This window comes from Xyrauchen texanus, chromosome 20 (genome assembly GCF_025860055.1).
Source record: "Xyrauchen texanus isolate HMW12.3.18 chromosome 20, RBS_HiC_50CHRs, whole genome shotgun sequence".
Taxonomy (NCBI): domain Eukaryota; kingdom Metazoa; phylum Chordata; class Actinopteri; order Cypriniformes; family Catostomidae; genus Xyrauchen; species Xyrauchen texanus.
Genome location: NC_068295.1, coordinates 23,506,604 through 23,524,639, shown reverse-complemented (window position 1 = coordinate 23,524,639; position 18,036 = coordinate 23,506,604). Strand labels below are relative to the sequence as shown.

General features: G+C 36.2%; 1 protein-coding gene across 1 annotated transcript; it reads right to left on the bottom strand.

The window, feature by feature from the left end:
* Positions 1-1,055: 1,055 nt before the first annotated feature.
* kifbp (kinesin family binding protein) lies at positions 1,056-12,621 on the bottom strand. Its single transcript, XM_052150420.1, has 7 exons — positions 11,968-12,621; positions 11,757-11,855; positions 8,538-8,617; positions 7,728-7,911; positions 6,158-6,251; positions 5,540-5,652; positions 1,056-5,427 (listed from the first exon to the last, which is right to left on the bottom strand). The coding sequence occupies exons 1-7, from the start codon at positions 12,415-12,417 to the stop codon at positions 4,549-4,551; spliced, it is 1,899 nt and encodes a 632-aa protein (XP_052006380.1). The 5' UTR covers positions 12,418-12,621; the 3' UTR covers positions 1,056-4,548.
* Between the last annotated feature and the right edge of the window lie 5,415 nt (positions 12,622-18,036).

Here is an 18,036-nt window from a genome sequence, read left to right as displayed (position 1 = left end):
GACAACCTGAAAGTGTCCAAATACTTTCTGGGACCACTTTAATGTTCATGTCCTTTTGACAGTTAGCCTCCTTGCCAAATAAAACGTCAGGCCCAGACTTAAGCAACACATGCTGCAAATCATCTGCTGTAACATCCTGGAGGCCACTGCCCCATGACATGATATTTGACAGTTTTATATCATATCACACATTTTTTATATTTTTTTCTGAATCTGCTGTAACTCCCTGGGATGTTGAGAAATATGATTAAATGGGTTAGGGTTAAATTCTCATGTATTTCTCACGAAATGACTGTACAAGGCAAGGCCATTTCCGAGCATATGGGATTCATTTGGGAAGGTAATTCCTATTTAGAGACCCTTCCCAGATAAAGACCCACCCAATAATGACACGACAATACGATCTTCATCAAATTTGAATATATTAGCTTAAAATTGGAATATATTAATTACACAAACATTTTTTTTATAATAAATTAACTATAAATTAAAAGTGTACTCAATAATTTTTCTTCATTAAAAAAGTTGAACTCCTAAAGGCATGAATTGTATTTTTGCAATACATGTAGGAAATCATGACCACTCACATTAAAAGGAAGACTCATCGTATCAGTAACCTAAGCTGTTTTATTCTACATGGCGAGGGTCCGCACATGGGGGCTGCCATGTTAGAATCACATGACCAGCCAAATACTACTCACTTAATCGCAGTAACATCCTGTTATTTGACACTTTCAATCACTGATAAAAGTAATCATGGCTGACTGTGAAAACTACATTTCTACAATGGCATCTGAAACTGAAAACTATTGATTTTAAATGACACTGCATCCAAGCCGCTAGGTCTCAGTGTAAGTCCAAAATGTCTCAAAGCCAAAAGTTATTGAGTGCACCTTTAACAATAAATGATCAAAAGATTACTTTACAAATTAATAAAAAATCAAATAAATAAAATCAATAAATAAAATGCTTTGCAGGGGCCCCTGGTGGCTGAGGGGCCTTAAGCGGCTGCTTTTACCACTTTAAACACTTCTGTTTTAATCAAATCCCTTTATTGTCACTCAACCATTTACACAAGTGCAACAGTGGGTGAAAGTCTTGGGTGCTCCAAGCAATATAGCAGTATGACAATTACATTAAACATCTGATTTACACATAATACAGTTTACACATCTTGTTACACAACACAGTTTAATATACAATATACAGTATACACAAAATGAGAAGACTGTATACAATAAAAATACACTGTACCCCCTCAAAATTTAAAATATTTCTAAATGAACAAGTTACCCATTGTATTCTTTGTTTTTGTTGTGAGACCTCACACATGATCAGATCTTGGCTTAGTCAGTAGCCTACAGAAAAGTCATTTGGAGAGCTGTACATTGCCTCAAAAGACTGGACTTTTTTATATTATATACTTAAAAGGTGCTTTAACACACATAGGCCATTTGTAAGACATGACATATCTAGCAAATATTATTTTTGTCTTTTGTGACATGGATGGAAATATTTACTTGTACTTAAAAACTTGTACTTGATTTGTGAAAGGTAATGTAGTGGAGCAGTGTTGTGCATGGCCTATACACTTTAATATGAAAAGATCAACACAGTTTAAGCTGATACAAAGCTGTCATATTTTGCCGGAAGTGGTTTTACTCACAGAGGAAATGACAAGGTTTTCTCCTTTTATTAGTACACAGTATGGCAAGACAGAGAGGAATGTTCCATTGTATGCATAAGCTAAAGGAACGCGTGGGAAATTCTTCTATAAAAAGATTGTTTTATTACAGTGGTGTCTCCTGTGGCATTTCAAAAATATCTGTTTAAATGTCTATTTTGTCCATACAGCAGTCAGACAGATCAAAAAATAATTTAAGAACACAAATTATTATTATATATATATTTAGGACTTCATGGCGCATTGATCTAGCACTTGCAGACAAAGTCCGTCATAAATGGCGGAAGTTACTTAAGTTCTAGTTAATGGAAAATGGAATGTATGACAATAACCTGAAATCAGATTCATATTATAAAGGAGAGTCCCAGATCAAAACTCAAATATACATTTATGAACGCAGAAGATATGTTTCAAAACAACCTTCACATTTTCAACGGCATTGACATGGAATAATGTTCGAGTTTGTTGTCAGTCAAACGATATACTTAACTCTTGGTGAACTACAGGATCTGTGATTGTTTGTCTCTCAGACTGAAGATGACTAAGAGAATATCACAAGCACACAGCCACAGAATTTTTTCACTGATATTTCAAATATAATGATGAGATGCTATTTCACAAGACAAAGCAGTTTGTAATTTTGGCTTGGTACAGCTTCCACTGGGTTAGTTCGCACATATAAATGTTCTTCTTTAAAAAGACCTAAAACATTTACTAAATCCTATTGCCTTCAGAAAGCTGCACTTTCTGTATTTTCTCTTCTATTTCTCAGAGATGAAACCATGATGTAATTTCTTGTCATACCCAAGCAAAAAACAAAAGTGTTTTTGGTTTAACCTTTTCCAAAAGTATTCTTATTTGACAAAATTACAGCAAACACAGGTCTTCTGAATTTCAATTTGGGAAAGTGAAGGACACATGAATACAATACACTAGTTTAAACTCCAGCTAACCATTCAGGGAAGGCAAAAATTCCAGACTCTAGTTGAGACCAAGTTTTACATCAGTGTAAAACTGTTAGTTAGTTACTTATCTGTGTATTTATTTTGTATCAGTGGTTATTTTGCATCATATTCTAAATGTGGGTCTTTGTGAAACAGAGAGATATAGGAAAGAGGGAAACAGCAGCATGAGATTACTTAAATATCTAGGAAGAAATTGCAATAAGTTTGCTTTATACTCTGTTGGTCAACCCCTCATTACATATTCTAGTTCAATTGTCTGTTGAAAATAACCGTTAGTTGCAGTTTCCTCTTTGAAAACAGAGCACATAATGTACATTTTCCTCTAATCTGCGACACATGTTCCACAGCATAATTATCACCTTCTTATTGCATAAGGAAGCTAGATGTACTTCAACCTTAACTGCTTAAATGTTCTTGCTGTCCCAGTTTTAGCTGCATGAACTCAATTAAATGTCATCAATACAACAGGCAATGTAGGTACTTTCCTCTATGCATGCAGCCAAACTAGTTATAATGATTATGGCTGCACAATGTTTGCTGCTACTATGCCAGTTTTTGTGTGGGTGTGCATATACACCAAGGAGCCAAAACATTGTGAGCACCTGTCTAATATGCTGTTGTTCCTCTACATGTCACCAAATCAGGCGACCCGCCAAGCCATGGACTGTATAAGACCCTTAAAGGTGTCCTGTGATATCTGGCACCCAGACATTAGTAGCAGATCCATCAAGTCCTGTAAGTTGTGAGGTGGAGCCGCAACAGATCGGACTTGTTGGTCCAGCACATCCCATAGATGCACAATTGGATTGAGATCTGGTGAATTTGGAGGCCAGGGCAACACCTTGAACTCTGAACAATTTGTGCAGTGTGGCAGAGCACGTTATCTTGCTGAAAGAGGCCACTGCAATCAGGGAATACTATTTCAATGAAGGGATGTACCTGGTTTGCAACACTGTTTAGGTAGTTGGCACCTGTCAAATTGAAGTCCACGTGGATGGAAACCCAGGGTTTCCCAGCAGAACATTGCCCAGAGCATCACACTCCCTCCACCGGCTTGTCATCTTCCCACAGTGCATCCTGATGTCATCTCTTCCCCATGTAAATGGTGCACAAGTGATGTAAAAGAAAGCCAGACTCATTGGACCAGTTCCAACACTCACATGCCCATTTTTGGTGCATTCGATGGTGGTTAGGGGTCTTCATGGGAACTCTTTCCGGTCTGCGGCTACACAGCCCCATACACAGCAGGGTGCAATGTGCTATGTTTTGGGACACATTCCTCCCATAACCATCATTAAAATTTTCATTGACTTGAACCAAAGTAGACATTCTGTAGGTTCGGACCAGATGGGATTTGTTGCCCTCGTGCATTTATGAGCCTTGGACATCAATCACCCTGTCGCTGGTTTGTCCCTTCCCAGTCGGTAGGTACTCGCCACTGCTGACAGGGAGCACCTCAAACACACACACACACACGCGTAAGAAGAATGTTAAAATAAAGCAAATAATCAGAATTTTGTTTTGAATCAATAAGAAAAACTAAAAGTTAATTTTTTATTTTATTTTAATTCATCTTAGGCTCAGTAAAGATACATCATATTTTAAAGAACATTTTACTTTTTATTTTTGACAAACATTTTACATTGCACATTTTAAATATATTAGTGATTGTAAATCATTCAATTACACCAGTGCATAAAGACTTCTGGTCCCAGGGTTATAAAGGCAAAGCATGAAGAGTTTCTTACAATGTGGTCCTGTGAATGCTCATTAGATACATCTAATCCTGGGATAATGACGGTAGACGGAACAATGGGGTAGTGTAAATTTGTCAGTGGTTTATATTTATGTGAGGGGCATTACACTCAATACACATCAGAATTATCAATTGCCTATCATTTAGTTGGTGGAGGGCATTCTGGATCTAATTCGATTGATCTTCAGAGGTAGCAGGGAGACCATCTCCTCACTCAGCTCTAGCTCTGTTTCAACTGCCTTCTTGGCTTCTGGGTGTTCCTCACAGTATTGCACTACAAAGTTGTAACACTCTAATGAGAGGGTAAGATTCTCCAACTGAGCGGCCAGGTTACTGGAGATAAACTTGGACTGTAATCTGGCGATATGGAATTTGGCCACTAGCGCTGGCCGCAGCACATCATCCTCAAGCTTCTCTGGAAATTTGCCCTCTGGTGAGCGGATGGAATCAAGGAACATCTGATAACACTTCATAGAGGAGGAACACAAGTGGTTGAACTTTTTAATGGTATGCACATCTTGCTGATCCTGCTTGTCGGACACAGACAACTTCAAGTCCATCATCTCATAATAGGTTTCTGCAAGTTCAAACTGCAGTTGCCGGCAGATTAACAAATAGTACTGAGCATTCAAATCCTTGCAGATTGGTTCCAGTATGTCAACACGACGCTTGTGCATCTTACAGCGCCGTTCTAGATCCTGTTCAAAGAAGGCTAGGACCTTGAAGAGAGCACTATGGTCCTGCAAGATCTCAATATGATCTGTCACGTGACCATCCATAGCAAAATACTCCTTGGCCTGGGCCACGTAGCCTTGACCCACCAAGAAGATGGCACGGGCTTCATCAAAGTCCAATGGAAGCACACTGATTACTTTCTCCTCCAGATTGGAAATGGAGTCAAATGTTTCACTTGAACCAAAAAGGATGGCACTCTTTCTTTCCTTCTCTTTTTCTTCCTCTTCATTCCGACGTGCTCTCTTCAGTTCCTCCAGCCGATCCAAGTCTAGTTCTCCAATATTATCCTGTGCAATGGAAAGTACGTCAAAACAATACGTGTCAATCGGAGTCCATAAATTCTTGGAAAGTGTCCGAATAAATGCACAGAGCAAATCAATAACAAATAACAAGGGCTACCTCAAGAAGCATTTTAGCATCTTGCAGCAGATTAAGGCAATATTTGATCCAGCATCTGGCAATTTCAGCTTGCTTCTGCAGCAGTTCTTCACGCTTTTCACATTCAGCTTCACCTTTGGGAAGATGAATTATAAGATTAGTGGATTTAATAATTATAAAAAAAATTTAAAGAGACTTTACAGCACTTAAGGTAAAAGGCAAGCAGAAAAAGATTTAAGAAAATTTTTGGGAAAAGACAAGTCATAATAAGCACTTCAGACATAAACGCATTTATTCTTTTTTTGTAAAATGTATAAGCTTCATGCTTTTAAGCGTTTAACCCTTCTACATATATTAGAAAACCAACAAAGATGATTACGGAATCACATCAGAATGTCACAACAAAAGACAGCACATATTAATCACCATTATTTCAGTATTAAAGTGAAGGACAGTATCATTACAGGGAAAGTTTCAATACGAGTGAAACTAAGCCCACCTGTGAACTGCCAATATGTTTTGTTTTGTTTTCTTTAATTAGCCACCCACACAGCATTTAGTAAAGTAAGGGAGGGAAATACAGAATCATTTTTAACCACATTCAATAATATTCAAGGTCAACACCACTCAAAAACTAACTTTCGTTGGCAGCTGCTTCTGAGGGGATTTCTCCAGCAGAAGTAGCAATGACACTTGCCGCCGCCAAACAGTGACGAGCCTCCATGTATCGCGTCTGTGATACAATGACAACAAAGACATAAATTACTTTGATACTGATTGCACTCATGGGGAGTTCAATTATCATGCACGCACACACATACACACAAAATGAGACAACTAAACATTAATGATGCTTAAAGATTAAAACACAAGTTGGGCTGGGTATTGATAAAGATTTCACAATTTTATTCCAATTCGCAAGCTCTCAATTAAGTTCAAAATCGATTCATATGGCTTTATTTCAGATATAATGTCCATTTTGCTTAAATATTCTCTCCCAGCTAATGCTGTTAATTAAACAGTGGACCTTCTAACTAGGTACATTAAGAAAATATAAATTTTACTAATTATATTTTATTCGTTTTTCATCAATTTGGTCACATTTGAGCTTAAAAAAAAAAAATGGAATTTAATCAATAAATATGACATTATATTGCATATATAATTTGTTAAATAATTTTTTTTAATTGCATAATTTGTACTATTAACATTGATTTGTTAAACACGTGCTAAAAACCGGTACTGCCTCTTTTACGAAACCATTATTTCTGTAAAAAGCATCTGTAAATGAGTGCATGTTAACAAGAGAGACTTGAATGGCTTCATCTCATCCCTGTTATGCATGATTAAAATGAAATGTTTATTTATTTATTTTTTTGATCAACAACTGACTGTTGAGAGCAGATAGAATATTAAAAGAGACATTAAATGAAAAACATGTTGTGTGGATTTCATCTTTGGTGTGGATTTAATCTTTGGACACACATTTATGTTGAATATGAGTACATTTTTGTTCTATACTGCACTGGCAGAAGTATGAAAAAATACACTTATATTTAAGATACATTCTCTTAAAGCAAGTCTAAATATATTATATGTTGCTTCTGAAGTAAATGTATCTTGTTTTAAGGATTTTTAGACAATTTAAAATGGAAAACAAGACAAAAACACTTGATAACAATAGGATTTTTTGCAGTGAAAGTAGTTTGTCCCCTTCAATTCAGTATTCAGATGTATTTTTAAAAGATGATTTTTTTTCCCTCTTTATTGTTAGTAAGAACGTTTAATACAACCTTTTAAGTCAGGCAAAAGCTGAATAATCGGTTAAGAGCTAATGATTAATCATTGCAATAATCACCCAAATAGTCGAATAATTGTTCGATTAGTCGAAAAAATAAAATAGATAAATTATAAAAGTTAGTTGCAGCCCTAATCACTGGTGAGTAAAATATATATTACAAAATGTTTTTGCAAATGCAAGTGATTTCCTCTCATTGCAGTGGAGGTTTGTGTGCAGAGTAAAAGAATGATCATGGGATTTAAGACTCAATATTGAGATTGTTCCAATAAAGATTGCGATGCATCGGAAAATCTATATTTTTACCCACCCCTACACACAAGACATGGACCAAATGTATGATCTATGCACACTGTTGCAACAGTAAATTGACACAGTATTTACTTTAATTGGTCTATGTATTACTCATACCTTGGTGATGTAGTACTGTGACAGTGTGGCTGCATTAATGGCCCACTCGAGTGGTACAAACTGCTTGTACTCCAGCTGTCTCTGTAGTGTACTGTGACAGTACTGTCCAGCTCTCTCAAACTGCTCCAGATTCTTGTACACTTGAGCCAGGTAATAAAGCGTGTGAGTATATGCCATTTCAAACCTGTTGGCAGATAAGGGGAAAAAGGGGCTTGAGAAAGTTCCCGGTAGCACAATAATATTTTATAGTGGATTAAAGAAACATTCTGGGTTCAATAAAAGTTAAGTTCAATCGACAGCATTTGTGGCATAATGTTGATTGCCACAAAAAATTATTTCGACTCGTCTGTCGAAATAAATAAAAAAAGAAGCAAATATCGAAGTTACAGTTGGGCACACACAATGGAAGTGAATGGGGCCAATTTTTGGAAGGTTTAAAAGACAGAAATTTGAAACTTATAATTTTATAAAAGAACATTAATTCTTCTTTGCAGAACCAGTTGTAAAATTGGCTATAATTTTACACAGAAAAGGCAAGTAATTTTATCACACTAAAATCATGTTAACATGCATATTGTTTACGTACTGTGGCTTAACTTTTGAAAAATTGAGTATTTAACGTTTATGGATTGGCCCCATTTACTTCCATTGCAAGTGCCTCACTGTAACACAAAATAAATAAAAAAAATAAAAAAAAGAGGGATGAGTCGAAAGTAATTTTTGTGCTAATCAACATTATGCCACAAATGCTGTCAAATGAGCTTAACTTGTATTGAAACCTGGAATATTCTTTAAGGGGAGGGATGTTACCTTCTTATCTTCTCTTGTTGGGATAATTCATCTCCCTCCACCACAAAAAAATCTTGAAGATCCATTGGTGGTTGACCATCCTATTATGCATAAAAGGGAGCAAATGTTGGCCCACAACATCCAACTGCATTCAATTGCTTTTTGGTGTCACATCCCTGTCTTAACTGGTTTTAATTCAATAAATATAAAATGTTATTAAATATAATGCAATTAGGTTAAAAGAGTGGTTAATTAATATAATACAGTTGCAGAAAAAGGTTATGCCACTGCTATTTGTGTGCAATTAATGTGCAGTAGATTATATGAAGTCCTCAGGACCTTTAGGTCCTTAAAATTTGTGCAGTTTTTGATTATTATTAAGGCATATTATCATGATGACGGTTATATGATATTGTGAATCTTGAGGTGTTAGTGAAGCCCAAAAATGCTGTCTTGGTCGGCAGCACACTACGTAAGTTTCATTATTCGTTTACAAATCCAAATAATTACTTGTTTTTCGTCATTTTGATTTAATGCTCAAGTTAAAAATAGAAAATTGGAAAAATAGCCATGGGACGGTCCGTGCACTTTTGCATCCATTCTTTTTTTAACCCAAAAATTAAAAGGTAAAAATGTGGTTTCTTCTATATTGGTTTTAACAATGAATAGAATAAGCAGATACAAACACACTTTGTTGACAATTTCATTTTCTATTTAAAATGGAATAAAGAGAAAGGGGGAAATGACAACATTTTCATTTTCTTCCTTTGTTTAAAATGTATTTACACCTTGAATATTTGATACGCAGAAGTGTGCGGCACTGAAACGGCCCTTTTATCTAATTGGTCAACCCGCCCCGTCTTCTGTAGCCTACTGCCTTAATCCCATCAACATCAAATTTGTCTAAATTTTCATTAAATATTGTCCTGAACCACCACTAACTGTGAACTATACATGCATATGTATTATAATCTTGCTGCTGGGCATATCACTTGGCCATATGCTGACTGGGAGTTGGTCTATTATATATTATTTTTAATAACATTGTATGATTTTGTAGTTCCTGTGTATTCGTGTCCCATTGATAAATGTCATTAAAAAAAGTTATGTTACTACAGATGAGATGTTTACAGTAAGTCCAATGATAGGAGTATAGTATTAGGTTATTTTTGAGAAAAGAAACATTCATCAAAATGTTATTTCACATCCCAAAGGTTTGTAAGTTCCCAGTAGATAGACTGACTAACTGTAAAAATCTCACCTGTAGTAAGTCTATCTACTGGGAAGTTACTAACCTTTGGAATGTGAAAATAACATTTAGGGGAATTTTAGTTCATTCATTTGTAAAATGATTTAATACTACTCATATTATTGGATGCACTGTAAAAATCTCACCTATAGTAAATCAGCTGCCCACTGGAAAGTTACTACAAACTTTGGAATGTGAAAATAATGTTTTCATTCATTTTAGTGATTTTCTTCTTCTTCCATAATACAAGTGGAACATTCATATGCACAGCCATCACTCTGGCGATCTACTAAACCTGTCACGTTTTTTCATTTTTAAATAACTATTTTTTTTGTTTATAGAACATGCAATTCAATGGTCAAATAAATGACTGCTCTAACGCCAGTGACGTTTTAGTTGTGGGTGGAGCTTTCAGACGGTCGCTTACACACCATACACCGTGTCCTAACTACACGCGACGCGATAAAATTCCAGCGACAGCAAGTGTGTCTGTCCACACTAGACGCGACGCGACTGTGAGACGCCACACGTCAATCAAAAATCACAGCCATTCAGAACAGCGTGTGGGCGGAGTCTCTCTGTGAAAGCGCACTGCTGGCCAGCACCCGCATTGGAAATGGTTAAGAACATAATCAAATCAAGAAATAACATTATTAAAAATCAAAACATTAACAAAATATACTCATTGACTAATTTTGTTATGAAGTACAGTTGTATGTTTGCATAGAATTCAGTTTGAACGCTATATTATATGCTTTCAAATCCATTATCGCTTGTGGCACAGTGACCTATTTTTAACTAAAATGTGTACCACCAGTAATAAAAATAACCAGTGTAATTTCTTCATATGACAATCAGTTTATTCGATCTTGTTCATAGGGAAATTCATATCCATCCCGTCGCTTTATTATGGATGGAAGGAAAATTATATTCAAACTCAAATGAAACAATTTTAATACTATACTGTCATTGCGACTCCCCACCCTGCCTGTATTTCAGTAGATTGTCTGGAATGACACCCCTGGATACAGGGACACAAATCGTCATGCCTATTCACTCTACTTTACATTGAAAATAAAGCGGAATTTGTTTTACACAGGTTGATGCGTCTTTAGTAGCCTACTATAGCTAAATGCTACATTCATTCATTCATTCGCTGTAGATGAAAGTCTAAACTTAACTTACCATGTGTATTCAATGCTTCAGCTATACTTCTCCAGACGGAATCCTTTTTCCTGATGTCTTTGTGGAATTTGTGGGATTTATCGTAGAGAATTGAATGCCTTTGAACTTCGACAGTCAGTTCCTCGTCGTCCAGGTTTGATGATTAAATATTAATGAGACGCAGAACTTCCATCCAATGAGATCTCTGTGTGGGCGGATCTGTCAGCCGCGACGTCGCAGAAATAGGAACCGTTTCTAAATTAGAAACTTCGCGTGTCGCCGTCGCGTCTGGTTAGGACAAGAACTGTGATTAACATGGAAAAGATACCTTTTATCGCGTGCCGCGGCGTCGCGTCGCGTGTAGTTAGGACACGGTGATAGGCGAATATCCAAAAAATATCGAACATAAAATTCAAAAATGTATTCTGTCTCACAGCATTGAGAAGACGACGTTGCAGGTTGACCAATCAGAAGAAAGGGAAATATTCAAGCTATATATTAGTGAAATCAAATAATCAAAACGCACAGTGTCCCGTGGCTATTTTCCCAATTTCCTTTTTTTTATTTTATTTTTTTTATTTGAGCATTACATCGAAATTACGAAAGAATAAATTCATTGTTTTGTTTTTTAATTTAGGTTTTGTAAACGAATAATAGTTTTTTGTTTTTCCGATTTTGAATTCCTAATTGAATATGAAATGAACGAATGATATTAGAAATTAGATTCAGGTTGTATGCCGGTTTCTTGTTTCGTAAGGACAGCGTGAGTGGGAAAGTAATATATATTTAAGGCTATACATTTCGAGGAGATCATGCAACATACACACCTCTTTCATGTAGCGCAAATACATTGATTCGGCTTTCTCCAAAAACCCTTGCGCTTTCTCGATCTCATCTCTTCCAGCCCACAAAATCCCGAGCTGGTTCTGCAAAGAAACACAACAAGGCGCAGTAGTTAACCAGCAAGATACTAATATTAATTTATAAATGCGAAGCTTTTAGGAAGAAATATTTGGATAGGCGTGGATGGGTATTTACCCGGGCCTGTATAAATAAAGAGACGTTCTCCCTTGTTATTGTGCACTTGTCAATCAGTTTCATGCAGCTCATGAGATGCTGCTCGCCGGCGGACAGCTCCTCGGTCTCTATGTGGTTTACACCGAGATAGTACTGGAGCACCGCGAGCCTCGCCGCTCGCAGCCCGGTTGGAGAATCCCCGGCGCACGCTTTCTCAGCATCATTCTCCGTTTCTCCATCCACCGTCAGAGCGGACTCGCTGTCAGCTTCATTGTCAGGCTCTCCTCCCTCCTCTTCGGTCTCAGTTTTTTTCAAAGAACAGTTGATTTCCTTCAGTAGATCTCTGGCTTTGTATTTCGATCGGAAAGGGTTATTCTCAGGGTCTTTTCTCGACTCTACTTCTGAGAGATCTTGGGCATGGCGAAATTTCTCGCATAGGGCCCTCCACTCGTCAGTCTGGTAGGCAGCCATATTTTCCTTTAGCTAGTACAAGTGTTCGCCAGCAGGGGTCAGTGATGAGTAGTGCTTTACAACATGATAGCTCAGACCCTGAGCAGAGATAGTCCAGGACACCCTAGTATGCCTGATATATTTAAGACAGGTTTTGTAGAATGTAAATATGTAAGTGTTTTACAGTCTTATTTATAACATGTTAATGCTATCGCATATGTCAAAATCCTCCACCTTAAACAACAGGAATATAGCAACTCACTCCTTTACTCATTAGGCTACCAGGGATCCCTCACGTCCTGAAAAAACCTGGAATTTTACAATGCAGTTTTCCAGTCATGGAAAATTAGAGAAATTCCTAAGGGGGGGATGCCCGGCATGCCTGATTACCAGTCCAGCCCTGGCAATGGTGTTGGTAATGTGTTTTCTTTAACTATTGTTTATACTGCTGTTATTCTTAAAACGTATTGTTGTGTACTAATTGTGTTGTACCACACTGTAAACTGAATGTTCAAATAAAGCATTTATAAGAAAAGAAAAAGGAAACCTCTCATTCATAAACAAACTGAATGACCTAGTACTTATCGGCCGACTGAATGAGAGGGGCATGTTGTTCGTTTACTTCTGCATCGACCTTGTTCGTCATGGAGAGAAAAGAGCGGAAGAACTATTAATTTGTACAATTGACTCGTGTTTCTGGACGTTGAGGGGATGTCACATGACTTCGTGTCAGTGCTGCCAAATACATTGAAGTCTATGAAGTGACGCGTCAGCACAATCGGCTCCAAATTCACACCAATGTTTCACGCACGTTTTGCCTCACAAATAATGTTTTTGAGAGTGTAAAGCTACATTAAATATTTTAAAATGGTTGAAATTATGAAGAGTTATTGAACGTCTGATAATTTCCCTCGTCGTCCTTCCGACGTACCACCCCCTTTGAAATCAATGCACTCGCAGCATATCTGACGCAGCATAAACTAGTCCTTGCCTTTTAGGGGACCTAAGTAAAAAAACCAAAAACACCGTTAGTTAATATTAAGGACTGTATATAAGGTACCAAATTTCATTAAATAAACGGAAAAGGAACACAAGGCCAGTCTGCAGGGTCAGTTGGCAGGGAACTTGCTGGCTGTATATTACTGGGGCCTTTGCTGGTGTTACTGTTCTTCCCTGAGGACAGATTTGATACTTCATTTGAAATAGCCTAACACAGTGCTAAGTAATTATCAGTTTAAGTTGACAAAGTTTTTCTATTTTATTTTGACTTTTTAGAAACTATAATCTTTTTATATTTGTATAATCTAAAATAATAATAATAATAATAATAATTAAAACATAAAATAGATTTAAAAAAACTGTGAACACGAGTAGCCTATATGAATACAGACTGAGAGACAGAATGAAACGAATTAAAATGGCAAGAAGTCAAAAGAACAATTAAATAATGAAATACAATTTTGATTGTCAGCTCACCGAAAATAACGCTCTAGCACCGCCTAGCTTTCTGAAAAAATTATAACGCACCGTGATGATTTTGCGAGACAAACAAGAATTTCACCCCTATACAGTAGGCGGCGCTGTTGATGTTCTACAACCATTTATACCAGTCTCCTGCTCTTGTCTGACAATGCTAGAGAATAAAATATTGAACGCTGTTAAAGCATGTTAATTTGGTATAACTGTTTCATTATATTCTTTCCACGGTGTTGACGTCTTCTGAGGAGTATATAATCTGTGTTGTTATGCGTATAAAATGAGTAAAGAGCGATGTATTTGTACATGTATTTTCCAAACGGACACGCAAAGCCAACTGCTCTTATAATATAAGGATTAATGCCAGGAGAATATATCACAAGGCACTGTGATATAAATTAACGTGGAATAGTGCACATTAAGAATAACACTGTACAGAAAAAATATGATACATAACCTAATATTAAAAATAATTGATAAGAAAACATTGGCTCATGGTATTTTCTTTATTGAAATTATTGCAATACTCTTATATTATCCTTAAGAACAATAACAATATTAATGCTAATCGCTCTAATAACTGAATCAGCAATTAGGGAAGTGCCATTAGATCTGGTGTGGAGATGAGCAGGAACAGTTGACTGGCATGGAGTACCTGGAGATCCAGATTGTTCATTATTGATTAAATAAAACAGGCTACTAATACTAAGAAGAAGAACTTAGAAAAAATCTGAATATTAATGCATGACACTTTTAATAATAAAAACAAGAATAGTAATATTAATAACAATAATAATAGCAGCAGCACAAACACTTTGTCATTACATCAATGGCTGTGGCCTTGACTTTGTATTGTTGACAAAACTTGACCCTTGGCGAAAACTAATTGGGGAACCCTGAGATAGAGTTTCACAGTTTGAATGCTTTTCTGATGGCAATGGCATAATTTATATTATAAAGATATATATTTTTCTCAAGAAATATGAAGTAAACGTATGATAATCCATCAGTATGTCTCTAAATGTGCAAACTTTGGAATATAAAATATTTAAAATATATTATTTATTGAAGCATTGACATGAAATTCAGCCGAGCTTGCATGATTGAACAGGTATACGCTTCTTTATTACATTCAAAACAAACATGTTGTATTTTGATTTTGCATGCTTTGTGTGCTCCTGATACAAATTAAGAAATTACTTTTGATGAGTCATTGTAATATCAATGAACTTTGCAATGACAATTTAAAAATTAAATAAGAATTTTAAATATGATAAATAGTATTCAAGTAATTTTTATTTGTATAGCTCTTTTCACAATACACGTTTTAAAGCAGCTTTGCAGAAAATTATGCTATAATGTCTGTAATATCTTATACGTATTGAGTGATTTTATTGCAAAAAGTCTATTGAAAATCATGCCTTAAAAATGATAAAAATTTCCTTATAAATGGCACATACTGTCATGCTCTTTCATTTCACATTCCTGGTGCGTCTTTTTCCTTTTTTTCTGCTCCTGGCAGACAGGTTTTTTCGCTTCAAAACCATAGCCAGGTCTACTTCTATATAATGTATCATTATCCAGGCTACTTCAGACATCTTTGAATGCATGGGGGGCCCTGGCAGATTGGGGGCCCTACACAACTTGTGTAGTTTACATACTGTATAGGGAGAACGGGCACTGATTGCAGTTTAGCTTTACAACTTAATTTCAGTGCAATACTAGAACATTTAAAAAATACAAAGTTAATCTAGAACTGTTGTTCAATCCAGTGAAACAACAGGTTTGTGTAACAGCTGCACAAAATGAGGGTGCAGTTACTGTGCTGTTGCATGGTGTACTGTTGTTTACATGGTAATGTATATTGCACTGAACTGCAGTTGTAAAGCTAAACTGCTTTAACCTAAATTTTTTCACAGAAGTAGCCTGCCATGCTGTGGTTAAAGCATTTTTATCTCTACATTCATTGTTGCTATTGCTGTTGGACAGTTGGATGTCCCTGTAAAATTATATGGTTCAGTGGTAAGACATGAACTTTCTAAATGTTAGCTTAACCTATAGTTAATATTAACACAATGTTCATGCAAAGTAAGGTCATTGGTGTGTGTGTGGTGAGGGCATGGTTGAGTATCTGTCCAGTGGGAGGGGAAGTGGTAAGGATCATAGGCGGAAATCGCGGGGGGGTCGGGGGAGGGGGTCAGGACCCCCCCTATCTGAGGGTTGTCCCCCCCTAAAATATCATTAAAATATGTGTATTGTAAATAATATAATTATATATTCTTAAAATAATTGTTTAAGAAATAAAATGATACAAATGCAAACGGGGCAACAACAAAAAAAACCTTGGTGTCCCCTTCAAAAATTGCTCTTGAGAATTGTTATGTTTATTGTCCCCCCCAACATTTTGATGAAATTTTCGCCCCTGGTAAGGATTCATCCCTGGGTGACAATTAGGTCTAATAGCGGTTGTTGCAGTAATTCAGGAAGGGCGATAAGAGGAGCCCAGGCATCACAGCTATACCATGCATTAGAGTATTTACAAGCCTCATAGTGTGTTTGTTTTAAGTTAATAAAAGAGTGTGACATGAAGCCTGCTTCCTCATTCCTACAATGACCAGTCCTGTTACAGTGTGAAAAGTGAGGAAGTTTTGTATAATAGTGACTCTCTGGAACACGTGAAAGCCAGAGAAATAGATGTATTTAAGAATTAATTTGAAGAAGTTACTAGCAAAGACACAGTGTTATAAAATAATAATTAAATTCAGCAATTCTTACTGCCAGAGTTGTAGCTGCAGACGTGAAGTTGAATATGTAGCTGCCTAGCTGGTAAGCATTTGTGTCTGTGTCAAATATCTTGTGTTGCTTATGTTGAGGTGTTTTTGAGTCAAATGTGCCCATCCATGTAAGGTCAGTCCCTTTGAAGTGTCTCTCTCCCAAAACAACTAGCTCTGATGTTTCATACCACAAAAATACACACACACGTTCACTTGAGCTTCTCTTATGAAGTCTCTTATGGGGACAATTAAATCTTCAGCTGCCAATTGCAAGAATTTCTTGTCATATGTTGTCCATATTGCTGTGCACATAGTTGCAGGGCTACATGCTAGCAGAACAGTGATGCGGAAAGCGTGTCTATTTTTTGTGACTTGACTTACTGTCTCTCAACTCTATTTTTCACTATTAATTTATGTTTCATTTCCTCATTTTGCTTTAACCTGACTCAAATGTACCTGGAACACTGCAGAGACTGCTTTTTTTTAGTTCCTTCTTCATGTCAATTGTGGGTTGAATAATTGCATAAATAAAACCAGGGACTTTTCAGCATGGCGCTTCATCTTTATTTTACCACAGAGTTAATTCATTTAAGTGCAGATGCATTAGATATAAGCAGTGCAAACACATAGGAATACATACTTTTATCAATACTGGCAAGCAAACAATGTTTTTAGGGTCCTAAGTCACCATGTAAATTAGTCAAATAATAATGGTATAATACAAATTATGACATACGTTATTTACAGTTTTCTATTGTACAATGTCTACTGTTACAGAAGAGAAATGTATTTTACATTTAAAATCTGATCCTTAAATTTTGTCTTACCGGTATATCTTACAGTACAAGCACAGATATGTTAGATCATACTATGATTCAAATGATACAATCATATGAGTGAATCATATCCTTTTACAACCAGGCTCTGTGAAGTGTTGTAATATGATATACTGTATGTAACTTTGTCAACATGTACTTAGTGAACATAGTTGCACTTCAGAGACAAAGAAGCTACTAAATAGCTACTGCTCTCTCATTGTTACAGCAAATGTGTGCATGCACGTGTATAATGCTTTTCTAGTAGTCCCAGTCTTCAAAGTGCTTTACAAAAATCTTAAAACAATTAAGAAATGTCAGGGTCCTGGGTCAGTTAAGGCCTCTACTCTAAAACAAATAAGTTATCATTTAAATATTTGTTGGAAATATTACACACAGGCTACTGCAATATTTACTAACATAAAATATTAGAAAACAATAATTGACATTTAACATTCTACTTTTGATGTTTCAAGAGAAGGACAGCTAGCTTATAAAAATGAAATGGAGAATGAAATACAAGAGTCCTCATGATGATTCATGACATAATTGAATGATAACTTTAGACTACAAAA

Excerpts from the sequence above, each read along its gene's own strand:
- kifbp (XM_052150420.1), bottom strand. The coding sequence starts at position 12,417 with ATGGCTGCCTACCAGACTGACGAGTGGAGGGCCCTATGCGAGAAATTT. Across the intron at positions 11,856-11,967 it reads CTTTATTTATACAGGCCCGG|AACCAGCTCGGGATTTTGTG; the intron begins GTAAATACCCAT and ends GTTTCTTTGCAG. Across the intron at positions 8,618-11,756 it reads ATTTGCGCTACATGAAAGAG|GATGGTCAACCACCAATGGA; the intron begins GTGTGTATGTTG and ends TATGCATAATAG.